Source organism: Phaseolus vulgaris, chromosome 6 (genome assembly GCF_000499845.2).
Source record: "Phaseolus vulgaris cultivar G19833 chromosome 6, P. vulgaris v2.0, whole genome shotgun sequence".
NCBI classification, from domain to species: domain Eukaryota; kingdom Viridiplantae; phylum Streptophyta; class Magnoliopsida; order Fabales; family Fabaceae; genus Phaseolus; species Phaseolus vulgaris.
The window spans coordinates 19,981,101-19,997,266 of record NC_023754.2 but is presented as its reverse complement, the minus strand read 5'-3'; the positions used below and the strand labels follow the sequence as shown (position 1 = coordinate 19,997,266).

General features: G+C 33.2%; 3 protein-coding genes and 1 non-coding gene across 5 annotated transcripts; all 4 read right to left on the bottom strand.

Moving 5' to 3' along the window:
* Positions 1-961: 961 nt before the first annotated feature.
* LOC137831654 (putative pectinesterase/pectinesterase inhibitor 22) lies at positions 962-3,026 on the bottom strand. The gene is made up of 2 exons (XM_068639416.1): positions 1,964-3,026; positions 962-1,868 (listed from the first exon to the last, which is right to left on the bottom strand). Exons 1-2 carry the CDS (start codon positions 2,922-2,924, stop codon positions 1,198-1,200), a joined length of 1,632 nt encoding a protein of 543 aa, XP_068495517.1. The 5' UTR covers positions 2,925-3,026; the 3' UTR covers positions 962-1,197.
* Positions 3,027-4,618: 1,592 nt separating this feature from the next.
* LOC137831658 (F-box/LRR-repeat protein 3) lies at positions 4,619-10,153 on the bottom strand. 2 transcript variants are annotated; one of them, XM_068639421.1, is made up of 7 exons: positions 8,992-10,153; positions 7,671-7,796; positions 7,453-7,557; positions 6,961-7,360; positions 6,734-6,863; positions 6,352-6,646; positions 4,619-5,101 (listed from the first exon to the last, which is right to left on the bottom strand). In XM_068639421.1, exons 1-7 carry the CDS (start codon positions 9,613-9,615, stop codon positions 4,856-4,858), a joined length of 1,926 nt encoding a protein of 641 aa, XP_068495522.1. In that variant the 5' UTR covers positions 9,616-10,153; the 3' UTR covers positions 4,619-4,855. The 2 variants fall into 2 exon arrangements, with proteins under 2 accessions (XP_068495522.1, XP_068495523.1); XM_068639422.1 differs by having other exon boundaries at positions 6,961-7,357; positions 8,992-10,091.
* Positions 10,154-12,284: 2,131 nt separating this feature from the next.
* On the bottom strand, positions 12,285-12,376 carry LOC137833792 (small nucleolar RNA snoR69Y). The gene has a single exon (XR_011084839.1). It is a non-coding gene; the product is annotated as a small nucleolar RNA snoR69Y (small nucleolar RNA).
* A 16-nt stretch (positions 12,377-12,392) lies between these two features.
* On the bottom strand, positions 12,393-15,053 carry LOC137831657 (F-box protein PP2-B15-like). Its single transcript, XM_068639420.1, has 3 exons — positions 14,717-15,053; positions 13,396-13,514; positions 12,393-13,089 (listed from the first exon to the last, which is right to left on the bottom strand). Exons 1-3 carry the CDS (start codon positions 14,966-14,968, stop codon positions 12,657-12,659), a joined length of 804 nt encoding a protein of 267 aa, XP_068495521.1. The 5' UTR covers positions 14,969-15,053; the 3' UTR covers positions 12,393-12,656.
* Between the last annotated feature and the right edge of the window lie 1,113 nt (positions 15,054-16,166).

The window sequence follows — 16,166 nt, the reverse complement described above, 5'->3', positions numbered from 1 at the left end:
TGGAAGTGCTTGAAATTCTTAATAGAATCAATTTAATAAATTGTTTCCAAAAGTGAAACCATATATTTTTATGAAAATATAAGTTAATATCATGTTGATGTATTGGTATCAATAATTCAATAAACTTAATTTGTTTAAACTCAATTCAATAATTAATTTGTTTAAACTTAATTCATAAATGAGTTTAAATTGGTATCAAAATATTAATTTGATATTAAAATAAATAATTAATTCGTTGAACTTAAAATTATTTATTTATCACTAAATAAATGAATTGAATTAAACATATAGTTTGCCTCTTTTAGCACATAATTGAGTCATTATTATTTGTATGTAAAACTGTTTAACTTACTTTTATTTTAATATAAAATAAGTAAAACATAAGTATGTAACTTAATTACAATTTTATAATTTATTTTGCTGTGTTTAAAAGAGAGTCCAATAAATTTAGTTAATGATCTAACAAAGTTGTTTCTCTCAATCTGATTTAATAAAGATGAAATATATAGAAAAAAGTTATATCAAACTCAAAACAAATTCGAACAAATTCTCTTTACAATGGTTACAATTCGAACAAAGTAGTCCGAATCCAGTTTTCACTTTTAGATTCTTGATTTTTTTTATCATCATAAAAAAAATAAAAACGATCTTTTTAAATATTTAAAGGAAAATTTTTATTTTAAAAAATAAAGTTGAAAATGTTGTTTTCTGTATTTGTTTTATTATTTTAAAAAATGACCGAGAATGCTATTTTTTGAGAATATTTTTACCTATGTGTCTGAAAAATTGTTCTCCTATAAAATAATATAAGTTAACTTTTATAGATTAAGACAAAATTTAATTTTTGTAAAAGTGGCATCCACATGTCACTTTTATTAGATCACTTCAAGCAAAATTTTATCTTAAAGAATAATAAAATAAAAATGTCACAGCAATTTAATCATAGGTTAGCACAGCAAAATTATGAGAGAAAATTGTACAATAAAAGTATAACACAAAACAGCAAAACCTAATCCCAAATTACATATTACATATTGCAACAAACACAAACTTGATTCCTAAACATATCCACCCACTGAAGAAAATTATTCCTCTTCTTCCATCGAGCAGAGAAATGGTACAGTTATTTATCTAAAAAATGGAGTATATGATAAATTTATTTGTTTTTCATCTACAGATAATTGTAAAGAAATTATCTCAGTTGGTGAGACCTGCTGTGAACTTGACACCTGTCCGTGGAAGCCACGTGTCACCATTAATGAACCTCTGAACAGTGAAAAAACTAGCGGTGGAAGCATCTTTAATTACATGATAACCGGGCCATCTGACCCGGCCCGCCATCGATGCACCAGGCCCATAATTTCTGTACTCACCGTACCACAAAGTGTTCAGGGCAAAGTTTCCGAACCACTCAAGCCAGCCTCGGGGCTGAACAAGCCCACTCATGTAAGTGTTAATGTAAACTGTCCGGGAGTATTGTTTCCAGGGCCGGCCCAAGTAGGTGGGCTGGGTGGCGAGAACAAAGCTGTCCTGGATGGTGAAGCCCGTGGACTGGTGTGGGCTTTTTCTGCCTTGGGCCGTGATGGTAACCTTCTGCAAGGGAAGTGGGACCCTGGTGTATATTTTGCAGTTTTGCAGCACTGCAGCTCCATTGCCGAAAATGAAGTCTATGGTGCCATAGATTTCGCACTCACGGTAGAACTGTCGCAGGGAGTGGGCGTAGAGGGTGTCTTGGTGCCCTTCCACGCTGCACCTGTAGAAGGCTGATTGGTCTGAATCCACACGCAGTGCCACCGCTTGATGGTTCACTGGCCCTGCTGTGTTCCGGAACGACATGTCCCTTGCAATGAAACCCTTCCCAGATACAGCTACACGTTAGGAAAACAAATGATCCATTAGTTTCAGTTATTTTCCATGAACATGAAAGGATGTTACAGTGGTGATGATGGTGTTAGTTACTTACCAAGCGTGGCAGTTCGAAAAGTGGTCCATCCTTGCATGAAATTCCGGTTGCTAGTGATAATGGTTTGGCCAATACCATCTCCTACGAGCATGATGTTGGTCATCTTCTTCTTCATGTCAACATTCTCCTTGTAAAGTCCCTTTTTCACGTAAATAACATACCTCCTTGGACTATGACTCGGAGCTGCATTAACAGCTTCGGCGATGGAGCGATAATGACCAGTACCATCCAAAGCCACAACCGCGTCCGCACGCACACCCTGTGGCTTGGCTCTGAGCAACTCTTGATCATCCTCACTCATCCATTGAGGAAACTCTGAGGTTCCATCAGATTGAGTTGTTGAAGTAGCAGCAGTGGTGTTTCTTGGAGGCTTAAAGGGTAAGGTATGCAACTGAGTGTACAAGGACAAAACATTGCTGATGAGTTGTGTGACTTGTGTCAAGCTTCCACTGATGTAACTCTCGAGGCGTCTGTCTGTGCCTTCAAACCCTTCAAGGCATGTGTCTTGGTTGCTCAGTGCTGCACTAAGCCACGCTTCCAGGTTGCCCTCGTATTGCACATTGCTATCTCCTGCCCGAATTCTCCTCATCTCCCCCAACGACCATGCCAGCTCAGAAACCGAGAAATCCACGAGCTCCTTGCAGTCTTCTATGGCTTGTTGCTCGCGGTAGCTCACGGAGAAGGTGGTGATCTTTGTCATGTTGTCAATGGCCATTACTGCTTCGTTGAGTGTGGCCTTCAGTGCTGCACTCATCACTGAAGTGGGGCTTGGAGGGCCTATTTTGGTGAGCTCGTTGTGGATGTTTGTGAGGCAGGAGTTTTGGTTTTCAATGTCCATGCATGCTTGTGCAATCAATGCTTGCATGTCTTGTGTTTGGATTTCTGAGGGAATGGGTTGATATGAGAGAGCCTGAAAGGAGGGTAAAAGCATGAGAATGAAAAGGAAACTAAGCATGGCCATGATGTTTTTGTGGTTAATGTGACAGAGAAATTACTAGAAAGACATAGCAAGCATGCTCTTGTGGTCTTTCCAAGCACCTTTTATTTATACACAGGAAATGTTGCAGTAAGAATTTCTGTTTTCTTTTTCTTCTGAGTTTTAACATTCACGTAGCTTTATGCTTTTTCCATGGACAAAGTCCCAAGTTATTCTAATGCTTTCTTTTGTTGGAGGCATGGCATGATATTCTATGCTTTGAGCTTCATGGTGTCACTGCGGTTGATGATTCCCACTTTCTCTGCAGTAAAATTGCTTCCACATTTGATGGTTGATCAAAAGTATATTTATAATATTAAGAATGCGACTTCTCCTAAGTTAATCTCTATAAAAAAAAACCGTGTTCATCTGTCTATACTGTGATTTGATGAGTACACAACAAACAAAAGGGGATAGCCTACGAATGCCAAAACCACACCAACAAAAGAACTATTCTTTGCTTCTTAGGAATTGAAAACTCGAGTTTGATCAGGTTCTTTCTAATTAACATGTTTTATTATTAATTAAAAATTATTAAAAGATGTAATATCATAAATGAATACAACTCATTTAACTAAGAGGTGAGATTCATAACTTTTTTATGATTTTCAACCAATTTAAAACTTATAATTAATATATGTTAAAAAATGCATTATACGAGTACGTGTTACTACTAACTTCTTTTCCTATTATCTGTCAAAAACAAACTTCTTTTGCCTATATTTTAATAGTCATATTCAAATTGTGGATATCAAAATTTTTAAAATGCAGTTTCCTTTGGCTTGAAGGAAGATATAATAATGGAAAAAGGAGAAAGAAAAGTGAGTGTTAGAAAATAGTTTATACAAAATAAATTGATGTAGAAGTTATACGAATGGTAATTTATGATCTAATAGTACATAACCATTAAATCAATTTATAATAACCCAAATCAAAATAGAAAATACAAAAACTATATTTATATACACATTACAAATCAATATGTTTTATATCAAATTTATTATTATTATTATATTTTTTTTGTTCAAGAGTTTGAGAAATAACATTCAGTATTTCAGTTTTGTTTTTATTTAGGTTAATAAATACATGAAAGTTCGTATACCATGAAAAATATTATTTACTTAATTTTCTACGTCCTCATTTTGACTTCCATTTTGCTAAAAAGGCGAAGTTAAATTTCTCTTTTTCATGAAAGGTAAAGTATAGAAGGCAATCGTACGTCAAAAAAAACATTTTCGAAATATTGTTAATAATGTTAAAATATAAAATAAAATAAAAAAACATCGTTTTGATCTTGATATGTACAATATTATTATGTCATTAGTTCTTGAAATTAAAAAACTGTAAAAAAACCCTAAAATGTGAAATAGAATCCTCGAATTTTTTTGTCTCTGTTATCTTAAAACACACGAAAATATTATTAGAATTTAAAACCTGGCCTTTTAGATTCTAATATCAAGTGATTCAAAAAAAATTAAGTTTGTACAACTTTGTTTAAGGTTCTCTTCTCTAAAAAACTATCAGAGTTTTTAAAAACAACATCGAGTTTAACAATAATTTTGTCGACTAATTTACACTAAACAGAATTTCTACACTGAAGTTATCTCTTATTTTTTATTCCATACGTGAATTGGCAACATAACAAGTCTTGTAAGTGTAACAGATAAGATTTAATGAAGTTTAATTCCAAGAGAAGTAACCTCGTGCTTTATTGGAGAATGTAACTTTTGAAGGTGAAGAAATACCTTGTCTAGAAATCTACCAATGTCACCTAATTGAACTGGTATGCCTCTTACTTGGGTAATAGAGACTAAGGAAAAGAAGATGCAAGATAAATTTAAAATTTAGGATCAAAAAGATCTAAATGAAGGAGCGTGGCTTTCAAGAAAAGAAAGTATAACAGATTAATAGCGTGGTTAATCCCATCTGATCTTGCACCCTCTTGCATGCATTGTCTCCAGCATTTCTGAGGAAAGCAAGAACCTGAGGGATCTCTGTAGTTTAACCTTTTTAATCCGACCACAGCAAGCTCTAAGGGCAACTTCCAATCCTTTTACAGTGACTTTAGGAAGACACACCAGTTTGGAATCTTGGAGGCGTTTCAGGTTACCCATAAGGAAGCACAACACCACATCTGACACAATACAGTAGCTCATATTTATCTGCCATCATCACCACCATGTTGAATTAGAAACTAGAATTGGAACCCATAATCCTAACACCAGTCTTCATTAAAAAAAACATCAATACTTAACCTATTTGAAGAAAAAATAACATATTAAAACACTAGGGGGGAGTAGAAACCGCATGTAAACCAAACACGTTTTCAAAGATTAAATTATTACGAGCATATATCAGACTTTCAATTGGAAAAGAAATAAAAGATTATTGAAGCCATCTTTTAAAATAAGACTAAGAGCTGTAATATATTTTTTTTTTTGCAAACCAGATTAATTGCACAAGCCTCCAAATTATGAAGGGTACTACATAATATAGTTGGAATCCAATCAATACATGAGTATATAAGATTTCTTTTTTTCGACAAATGATTTTCCTTTCTTCATTTGCCTTGAATAGAATTTTCTATACAACAGTTCTTATCTTTAACATCCAGCTTTATGTTAATCCAAAATGGCGCTAAATAAGACTAATATTTGTAGAAAGACATAGAAGAAACTTCAATATAAAGAACCAAAGATTTCCTAAAAATAAAATAAAAAATCTATAAATATATTCTTCTTTTTGCGACCAGGGCAAAAGATAGACTAAACGTGTGACTGATATGGTATTTAATAGAACACAAGATACTGGGAACTAAAGAGATCGAAGAATCTCAAATTTCAGGAAGTTCTATAATAGAAAGAACCTCAGGACTTTCTTGATATAGAGAAAAAACAGAGAAGAAGAATTTCTGTTGAAGAGACATTTCATTCATGTTCACACTCACTATTTATAGAGTTAGTTAACTAGTAGTTAGCTGTCATCAGCTAACTAATTTAGTTATAACTACTTAATTAACTACTAAAAATAAAGACTCTAACGGTGACTGGAAGTACAAGAACATATAAATCAAATTTAAAAGTGTATGTATAGTTACAAAAGCATTGTAACTATACACAAACAAGCACAATTGAAGAAGGATTGCAGTGAGCCCAGACAAGCATCCAAACCATTTTCTTTGATCATTGGAGAATTGTTGTAGTTTAGAATTTGTCAATTAGATCAAACCATATCATAGTGAATAATGATGAAGTAACAAAACCAGATGAGTATCAATTATGCTTCTTGAGGTAATACTTATAAATTTCATACAATGTTGAATTGTTTTAGAGGCCAGCTTACGGTGTTAGTCAGAACTCAGAAAGACCCAGAATATTGATAACTTGATTGAGTAAAAATAACCATAACTGACCTGCCGCAGGTTTTGTGAATAAAAAGCAAGGGCCCAGAAACCTGAATCATCAATTTTTTCACAGTGCTTCAAATCTAAATCTGCCAATCTCTGGCAACTCATTGCAACTGATCTTATTCCAATGCTTGTGATATTTGAAAGCCCGCGCAACTCCAGATCAGATAGTTCACCAAGATGGCTGATATACTCCATCCCTCTGTCAGTAATTCTATTACAATATGACATGTTGAGCTTTGTCAGCCTCTTGCATCCACTCGTCAGCGCTGCCAGCCCATCATCTCCAATACGTACACAGCTGTGATCATAGAACAAAATTTCACTTAACATCATCATGACACTGCTCAAAATTTCACTGAATTCACGCTGACTAAGTTTCAATTACCGATAGAGATCAAGTTCAGTCATGTTTGTGCAGTTACAAGCAATGTGTGCCAATCCTATGTCTGATATGTTGGTGCATAATCCTAACTTCAGTCTTACGAGTTCTGAACATCTTGATAGATATCTTAGTGCTGCATGAAACACAAAGTTGGAAATAAATTAATCAGAACCATTTGAAGGTTTGAATTAAACTGATATATTATGTACAGGTAGAATTGCATAGTTTACCTATGTCATCAACACCAGAGCAATCAGTAAGATCAAGCTCTTCAAGAAGCGAGCAATTTAATCCAAGTTGATAAAGACACTTCTCAGTCACCATATCACAAGATTCTAGCTTCAGACAGACAAGGTCTGGACAATAGTCTCCTATAGTAGAGATGGCAGCATCTGAGATGAACCGACAACAAGTCAAATCAAGTACCTTCAAATTGCCACAGCCAGGTAATAGCTGTATAATTCCTTTGTTGGTCACACCAACACATTTGCTTAAACCAAGTTCCACTAAAGACTTGCAATTGGTGCCTATTGTCTGGAGGATGAAGTCAGAAACTCGAACACCATCAATTCTAATTATTCTCAGCTGTTTTAGATTCTCCAAGCATTTAACAAGAGGTGCTGAAAGCTCCTATGGAAAATGCCTGACGTGTTAGTGTATATAAAACTTATTACAATAAATTAAGGTACACAACACGCCATAAATTTTAGGTATAGACTTACAGAGAGGCAATATCCTGCATCCAACTGCTCAAGATCTCCATGCCCGCTAATCACAGATATTAAACCGGATGAGCTAACACAATCACACCTCGATACATCAATTGCCTGCAATGCATGGACATATTCTATGTTTATGCTCCAGAGAACCCTCATGATTAACTTTATTACTTTTTTCAACCATTATTGTCGTAGTTTATAAATTATAAGAAATAAATTACCTTAAGTAGTGGACATCCTTTTTCAAGAAACCGTAATCCGACATCATCCACTAAAGAGCAACCCACCATAACGAAAACCTCAAGCTTTGACAGAGAAGCTATCGATCTCAAAGATTCGCCTGTTACCTAAAGATGCAAGATTTTAAAATAACTTAAAAGATATAATTTGAAGACGAAATAAACTCACAAATCAATACAGGCTGATTGTTAGCTAAGGTAAGGATGCAAAACAGAAAATCATAATGTCATTGAAACATGCAGTCTTGGGAATGGTGTTAAGAACAACATCATAAATACAAGTATGTACATTCGAGTATTACCCACAGTCAAGGACCAGTGATTATAAACATACACTCATCTTTCCTTTCCTTTCCTTTCCATTCCAGTTTCTTCCTATCTTCCCCTTTCTTTTCATCCTATTAATTATGACATCTGTATCTCTCTCTCTTTACCTTTTCTTTTCCCTTCTATCTCTCTTTTTTCTACCTCCCAAGCAGGGTGTCCGTTTAACATGACTCGTCAAGGAACTTGTTTTTACAACTCTATTGATTCCGCATTGCTCTGAACTTTTGTAAACCAAAAATATAATGTCTACCACTTCTGCAATCACCCTTAGCAAGTACGAACAAGGGTGACTCATTCAAATCACATGAAGAATTTAGAGGGTGCTTCTTTCAAAACCCTTCAGGAATCAGAAATTGAATTTAAAAAAGTGTTTTTCTACCACCAATAACAAAGATAGCGAATGAAGTGGTTTGATGAAGTGGTTTGCTAAAGTCACTATCCTCTGTCGTCAACTTTGTGACCTCAAACAACTTTCAATAATAAAGTGTATAAAGTTTCTCACAAGACTCAAATCTCTGTACCATCGTGTGGTACAATTGACAGATAATCATTCCCTTGGAACATATGATCAGAATTCAATCTTCACGTCAGTCCGTACAGAATAACATCTTACAAAAGTTTCTTAAATGGAATCCCTATATATCGAAAACTCAGTATTTGACTCTTAAGCCAAAGATCCTACATATTTTCACCTAAAAATAAGACTTTAGCATCCACCATTTCTCTCTCCCCCTACATTTATTCACCATTATCAATGGAAAAATTATAATCATCCACCCACTTTCTATTCCCTATCATTTTCATCCCAATTTTTTTCTGTCCCTTCATTTTTTTTTTCATTTAATCCCTTATCACATATATTCCTCTCCTCTCTACCTTCTTTCTTTTCTACCTATTCCTCTCTTCCATCCACTCCAAAACGCGGGAGCACTCTTATCAATAATATACAATCCTTTTGAAAGAGAAGGCAACAAACCTTGAGATAGGACACATCCAGAAATTTCAAGTCCAGGCACTTCTTGCACAGAAGATCAATTCCCATATCAGAAATCTCCAAGCACCACTTCAAACTCAGCCTCTCCAATTTCTCACAACCGACGGCAATCTTCGCCAACCCAATATCAGTAACTCCCAAGCACTTATCCATGCTGAGTTCCCTCAACCTCGCGGCGCACGATAGCGCCGCGGCCTCTCTGTCCCCATAGCCCCAACAGTGGGACACATCGACAGCCTCCAACATTGGACACGCCCGAATGAGGATCTCCAAACCCGCGTGGCCCAACCCGGTGGCGCGACTCAGCACGAGCCTCTTTAGTCCCCGAGTCCAACTCGCCGATCCCTGACTCAGCATAACCGACACAATTCCATCCTCGATCCGCGGACACAGCGACAGGTCCAACGTCTCAATGTTGCAGAACTTCTCCAGCAGCCCAAGCAGGAACTCGATGCGGAGGATCCGAATACTCTTCCGGGTCACCGATTCGACCCGGAGAAAATCTTTGCACACCAGCCTCCACGGCTTCCGATCCGGGCCGAGCTTCTCCAGGAGCCGGATGAGAAGGTCCTCAGTCAAGTGGCAGAGAACAGATTCCGACAACATTACGATTTGAGAAAAATTGGTAATTGGAAAGGTTTATTGAGTGCTTGTGGTTTTGACGTGGAATTGAAAGGGGAGAGATTTAGGTAGGAACAAAGAGGAAGAGGAGGAGGAGGTGGAGAAGAGGGTGGTGCGTGCGTTTGGAGAGCGTGCGAAGTGGTAACCTGCAGCGGGATTTCTCAGGGTTCATTGTTTTGCGGTGATTTTGTCTGAGTTGAATGGAAAATCGACAAAGGGAAAGAGAAAGAGAAAGAGAAAGAAAATGAATAGAATGGCAATAGAAAATAAAATATCAGAGTTTTGAGAGTGCTTGAGTTTCCTCAGCTTCTGCTAAGGCCATGTCCTAGTTCTGTCTTGCTTTCCCAGTCCCCATCTCCTCTCTACAAAACTTCAACATGCCACAAAATTTATCAAAATTCATTTAACACCTCTTTTATTCACAATCACATGGATCAATCATTCTTTTTTTCGGATTCAACAACATTTATATGGTTAAGTGCTTTTTTAATGAATCAAAGCCTGCAAGTGTCTCCATTTTCCCATCTATTAAAAATTCAAGACAGGTGGAATCATTAAATTATATATTTAACCTCACTCCTTTTTCTTACAATTGTTACTTTATTTTACTTTCCAAGTTTAGGAATTGTGTTTCCAAGTACTGATTGGTGTGGACAAAAAAAAAAATGCTATTATTGTTCCTTGAAGATAACTTGTAACTAAAGCATTTGAAATTGAATTGTGCAAATTTTTAAAATTTAGAGATATTAAACTAGTTGAATGATACTTATTCGAGTCATGAGAATTTTCTATTGAATACAAATTTTTTTTATCACCAAATTTGTACATAATTGTTATGGCACATGTTCATGGGAGTACCTTTAATTGGAAAATAAGTTCAATATTTGATGATTAGTCATTTTATAATAGTGAGTCTAAGATTTATATCTGATAGATTCCATACTAATTAGGAATTGAAATAATTTATTGTATATAATTGGGATAAATTTCACTCATAAGTAAATTTTATAGGATTGATTTTATGAGATTGATTGCTTTAAAAGAGGAAAACTTCCCAACAACCATAATTAGCTATGCAAACAAAGCACAAAGAGATGACAATGATAACTACAGTTGTGGGGTGAGTTATTGGCCAAAATTTTCCAAAAAAGGGAGAAATTTAAAAGAAATCATTTGTGAGTGAATGAGTATAATTGGGTTGATATACTAGAAATGGTTTTTTATATTAAACTTGTACAACTGTATGATTTATTATCGAAATTTATCACTTTAATATTGCGAAAATTAAGTATTAGGATTAGTGATGTTGCGACTTTAATATTAAGAAATTGTGGTGACACAGTTTTTCTCATATCAAAGTTAATTATTAAGGTGTTATGATTTAACTATGAGTAATTTTGTGTGAGCTTACACTATTTTATTAGTTAATTTATTTTATCATCATACAATTTCTTTAGATGTAAGTTGTTTCATGTTGACATTAACTTTAATGTCTTTTTAAATAACTCCATTATAATAATAAGTTCATGAAATTATTAAACTTTGATAAAACAAATCATTAAAAATATATATTGAATTGATTTGGTTAAAATTAAAAGTAATAAATTTGAATTTTATGTGTTAATTGAAATAATTTTCTACGAGTTGATAATATGATAAGAGTACACAAAAAGTAATTTATTTATCAAATGAAAAGAAAATTATTTCTCTATTATTTGTCAATGAAGATGAGGAGATACATTATTTCTTACTTATAAAGATGATAAATTATATTATTGAAAATATTAGATTTTCTTATTTATAATTAAAGGTTATAAGTTATTTTATAGGGAAATTGAGTAACAATTTTGATAGATTTGGAAATCAATTTAATTGACTTTACTAATTTACCTTCCCTCATTTTTTATTATTTATTACAAAATTTGTAACTTATATTCCATTTCTATTATCATTTATTATTAATTTATAATTCCTGTTCCATTTTGAATATCATTTTTGTCCTTTAGGAGCTTTATAATTCCAACAATGTTTATATGGCTCTGCTTGGATCAATTTGTGTTTATGTAAAAAATCTTAATTTGAACTTGAAAATTTTCAATTTAATTTTTAATTCTTAACAATAAAGTTAATTTATAAAAACACATCTCCTAAAATATCTTTAAAATTAAACACTTTCCGTAAAACTAAATACAAAAATCATTTGGATTGATTTGCATCATCCGAATTGTTTAACGTTCATAATTTCATAAATCGTTAGTCTAAACATAAATAAAAAGGAAAATATATTTTAATTTGTTTGATTTGAGTTATTATTCATCGATTTTAAATTTTTCAGGAATGATAATTTTTTTTCTTTCGTCCAGTCAATTTATCGGCAAAACCACAAGATCATTCACTAGTCATAATCATTCACTAGTCATAATCACTATCAAAATTGCACCATTACTATTCATCATCATCCTTCGATGAAAGGAGGAATAACCATCAAAACAGTTGGTGATTGTAAAAAAATGTCCTATTGTAACTAAACACACAAAAACAAAAACTTCTTAATGATCTAAAAAAATCTTGAAAAAAATCACAAATAAACCAGTCTAATTCATTTTCCACTAATTGAAATTTGTGAATAATTAACACAAGCCAAAATTGTTCTCATAGAAGCTCAGATAGATGTGGAAAATTCCATTCCCAGACCTTAAAAAGGTCTCATAATGAGCTGGGAATCACATTTCTCATCATTGCGAATGAACAAAATGGAAGCATAATAACAAAGAAGACACATCGAAAGATTAGGGTTGAGTAAACACATAATAAAAAACCAATCTGAAAGAACCAAGTGAAAAACCTTATACAAGGAAGAAGAACACCACCACGGCGCGTAGTGAGAATTGCAATTGCGAAACCGCATACGAGGTTTTTAAAGAGAGCGCCTACAGTATTGGTAGTAGGGCTACACGGGAAAAAGCAAGAAAACAAGTATCCGGTTCGGCCCACAACGCACAAAATTGAAAAAAAATATAAACTGGTTAGGGCCCATAAGCCGAGGCCTTTTCCAAGTGTTTGGGCCTTATTTCAATTCCATCAACTATGAGGCCACCTTTTAAGTGCGCACCTTTGACTTCCTTGAGACACATTCTGACCTCTTCATTTGAATAATGGGTGTAGAAACTCCCCAACTCAATCTCCGACCATTCTTCATCTTCAAGCTTACGAGGAAAAGGAAAAGAGGTTGTGGTGTTTGTTTTGCGACATGAATGTATGCAAACAGTTCCTAGTGATCTTTGTTTGCCAACTTCTACCGACACCTCCGACGGTAACAAGTCCAACCCATAAGCACGATCCGCGGTTTTCACTTTCAAGTAGGCTCCGTATAAAGTATTGGCAGATAACATTCCGCTGTTAATGCTGCCCTTTATTTCCAGCCACCATATGGTTCTCAGTTCTGCTGATTCTTCAAATCTGCACGCAAATATCAAATGAATTTGCAATTAGTAATGATGACTCGTTATAATAATAATAATATTAAAAGTTTGTTGAAATAATTTTTTGTCAATTATTTTCACTTGACAAACACTATTTAACTCTAATTAAATAAACAATTTTACTTTATTATTATTAGAAAAAAAATATTGATAGTGTTAGGACTTGACAATGACACCTTATGAAGACGTTAAAGTGGAAAGTTACAGTGAAAAGAGAAAAGAAAAGAAAAAGTGGTAGAGAATTGGGATGATGATGATGATGATTAAGAAGAAAGAAACAAACCTTGAACCTTGGGTGGGTTTCCAGGACCAATAGAGAGGGCTGTTTCCCCATGCAATTGAAAGTTGTCTTGCGCTCAACAGGTAACATATTTTCCCACTTCTCTTCTCAATGGAGAATATCTGTATTCCTCACAACCATTTCATACCTTCTTTAGACTCAAATGCCATTTAATAAATTTTAACTTTACAACAAGGACTACAAAAATTATAAATTATACGGGTAGAGATTAAAATAACATATTTTTAACTATATATATAGGAATTAAAAGTAAGGTTTTTTTAGTAATGGATCAAATATTAAACTTACATTAGGAAAAGAACATGTATGGTTTATTTATTGTATAAATACGTAAATTTTAATTAAATGCTCGTACCTTCTGTATATCCTTCCAATGGGAAACCGTCGTCATATTTCTTTGTTGTTGTAATATATTTTAATAATTTATCTTTTAAAAAATATGATAGATATTTATTAAAAATATAAAAAAAGGTGATTTAGCAACCACAGACAGTGCCACAAATATGAATTATCAATATTTAAATAATTCATATTTGCTCCACCGCCTGAGGATACCTCATCAACCTTAAACTTTACCAACAATTGTATTTATTTGCAATATTTTCACTTTTATGTTAAATTTGGGTGCTGCATTGATTTGTTAATACTATACTACTATCTTTCTTGTAATTTAAGCATTTTTACTAGATTAACAATTGCATTTTAACTTTTTCATAAACACATTTTTAAGAGATTAACAATTGCATTTTTAATTAAATTGTATTAAATTGTTATAATTTATTTATTTTAATAATTTTTAATTTTTTTTATCAATTTTAATAATTAACCTATAAAGTTACTTTAATTTGTTAAAAAAACACATTTGTTCTACTAGAATGCTACTAATCATTTAGAGATTTACAGTTTTAAACATAAAAAAAAATAAAAATCACAGGGCCCTTCTTGCCAATGCCAGTTGCCATCATTATTATGCATTTGCATAGTCAAACACAATTGCCACTGTAAGTATAAAAGGGCCATGTGGGGTGTGTGTGTGTCAGTGGTGGGGTAGGGTGTGATCATTTTATCCATCATTATAAATAACAATGACATTACCCAAACGACATTAAATTTCCAAATACAACGTTTTGCACGAGAGGTTGCCACTTATAAAGACTCTAGCAAGTGCACAAGGTTTTGGTAGATTATGCAACCTCTTGGATGAGAATTTACATTCGACCAAATTGTGGTTTTGCTATGAGCCTTTACCATTTGCAATCATGCATTGAGAAAGAAAGGGAGAAACACGGAAGAAAATCATTACCTTGTTACCATCGTCAATGGGTCGCGGGTTACATAACATGGAAAACAAGTGCTTCTTCGAAGAACAGGAGAATGAGGAGGAGACGAACCTAGAAACAATTTGATGATAATTGGATGGCAAAAACTTCTCCCACACAGCATCTGAATCTGCCATGGACTGCACAATGGAGGAGACGAGAGAGGACCTGCACACGTCCTGCGGAGAAGTGAACGATAAAATGTGTGCAAAGCAATCGTAGGGCAAAACTTCCATCTTATGAAAACAATTTACGGAAAAAGAGTAGCAAAATAAAAATTCTCAATGCACACACTTGCTTCCACAATAAGCAACTTATGTTTCTCATATATATATAGTACAGCAATGAATGAACAATATCGCTACTATGACGACATTTTTTCACTCTCCACAACAATGTCAACATGGAAGCAGAACATGACCACATCCAACAGACCACAACTATTCCTAAATTTGGGACTTGGAAGGGAACGTGAATCATACTGATCTGGAATTTTTTTTATTTTAATCAAACACACTCTCACATTTAATATTTGTTGTTTTCCATAAATTATGAAATTAAAACTATATGTTTTTTGTCCTCATGTTTAATATATATCTCTTCACCGTAATTTATGATCTGATGTTTTTATATTTAATTTTTATTTTATATATAAGTAATTTGTTATATATACTGATTTACAACAAATGACCCGAAACGGCATGACGTGTAACTAGTTGAAGTGGAGAACCCCGTTGTTAAAATCTAACGGATTTATTTAATGATGCATAATTTTTTACATTTAGTATAGAAAACAAATTTTGAAAAAGTAAATAATTCTATCCTCTCCACATCAGCAACACATCCAAAGGTAATTTAGAACGCTTTTAATATTCTAATCAATCATCTAATCTGTCCCAGGACAAGTTTGGAGCATTAGTCATAACTCTTAGAACGTTATGTTATCCTTACATAATTTTAGGAACAAATTTTCTATCCGTTAAGCTTACTTTTATGCATAAGTTAAAAATTATTTTTTAATAAATACACGAAAAAGATTCTATAAATTAATTATACTTAAACTATTTTTGACTTGGTAAAAAATAAATTTATTTTAAGTCTTTAAATAGATTATTATGTCCAAACATTTTCTTATATATATATATATATATATATATATATATGAGAAATTAAACTATTAAGAGTTTGCCTAATCTTATATAATTTAATATTTTTATTTTATTATATTTTTCCGAAACTCCTGATTAGATTGATATTTTTTTATATAAATTATATAAAAGTTTTATATTAATGTAAAATTATTTAGTATTTTATTTATATAGATCAAAACTGATATAATAAATGTTTTTTCGAAATAATTTAAATATGGATCGTTCGATTGCGTTGTTATTATTATTATTATTATTATTATTATTATTATTATTATTATTAGTA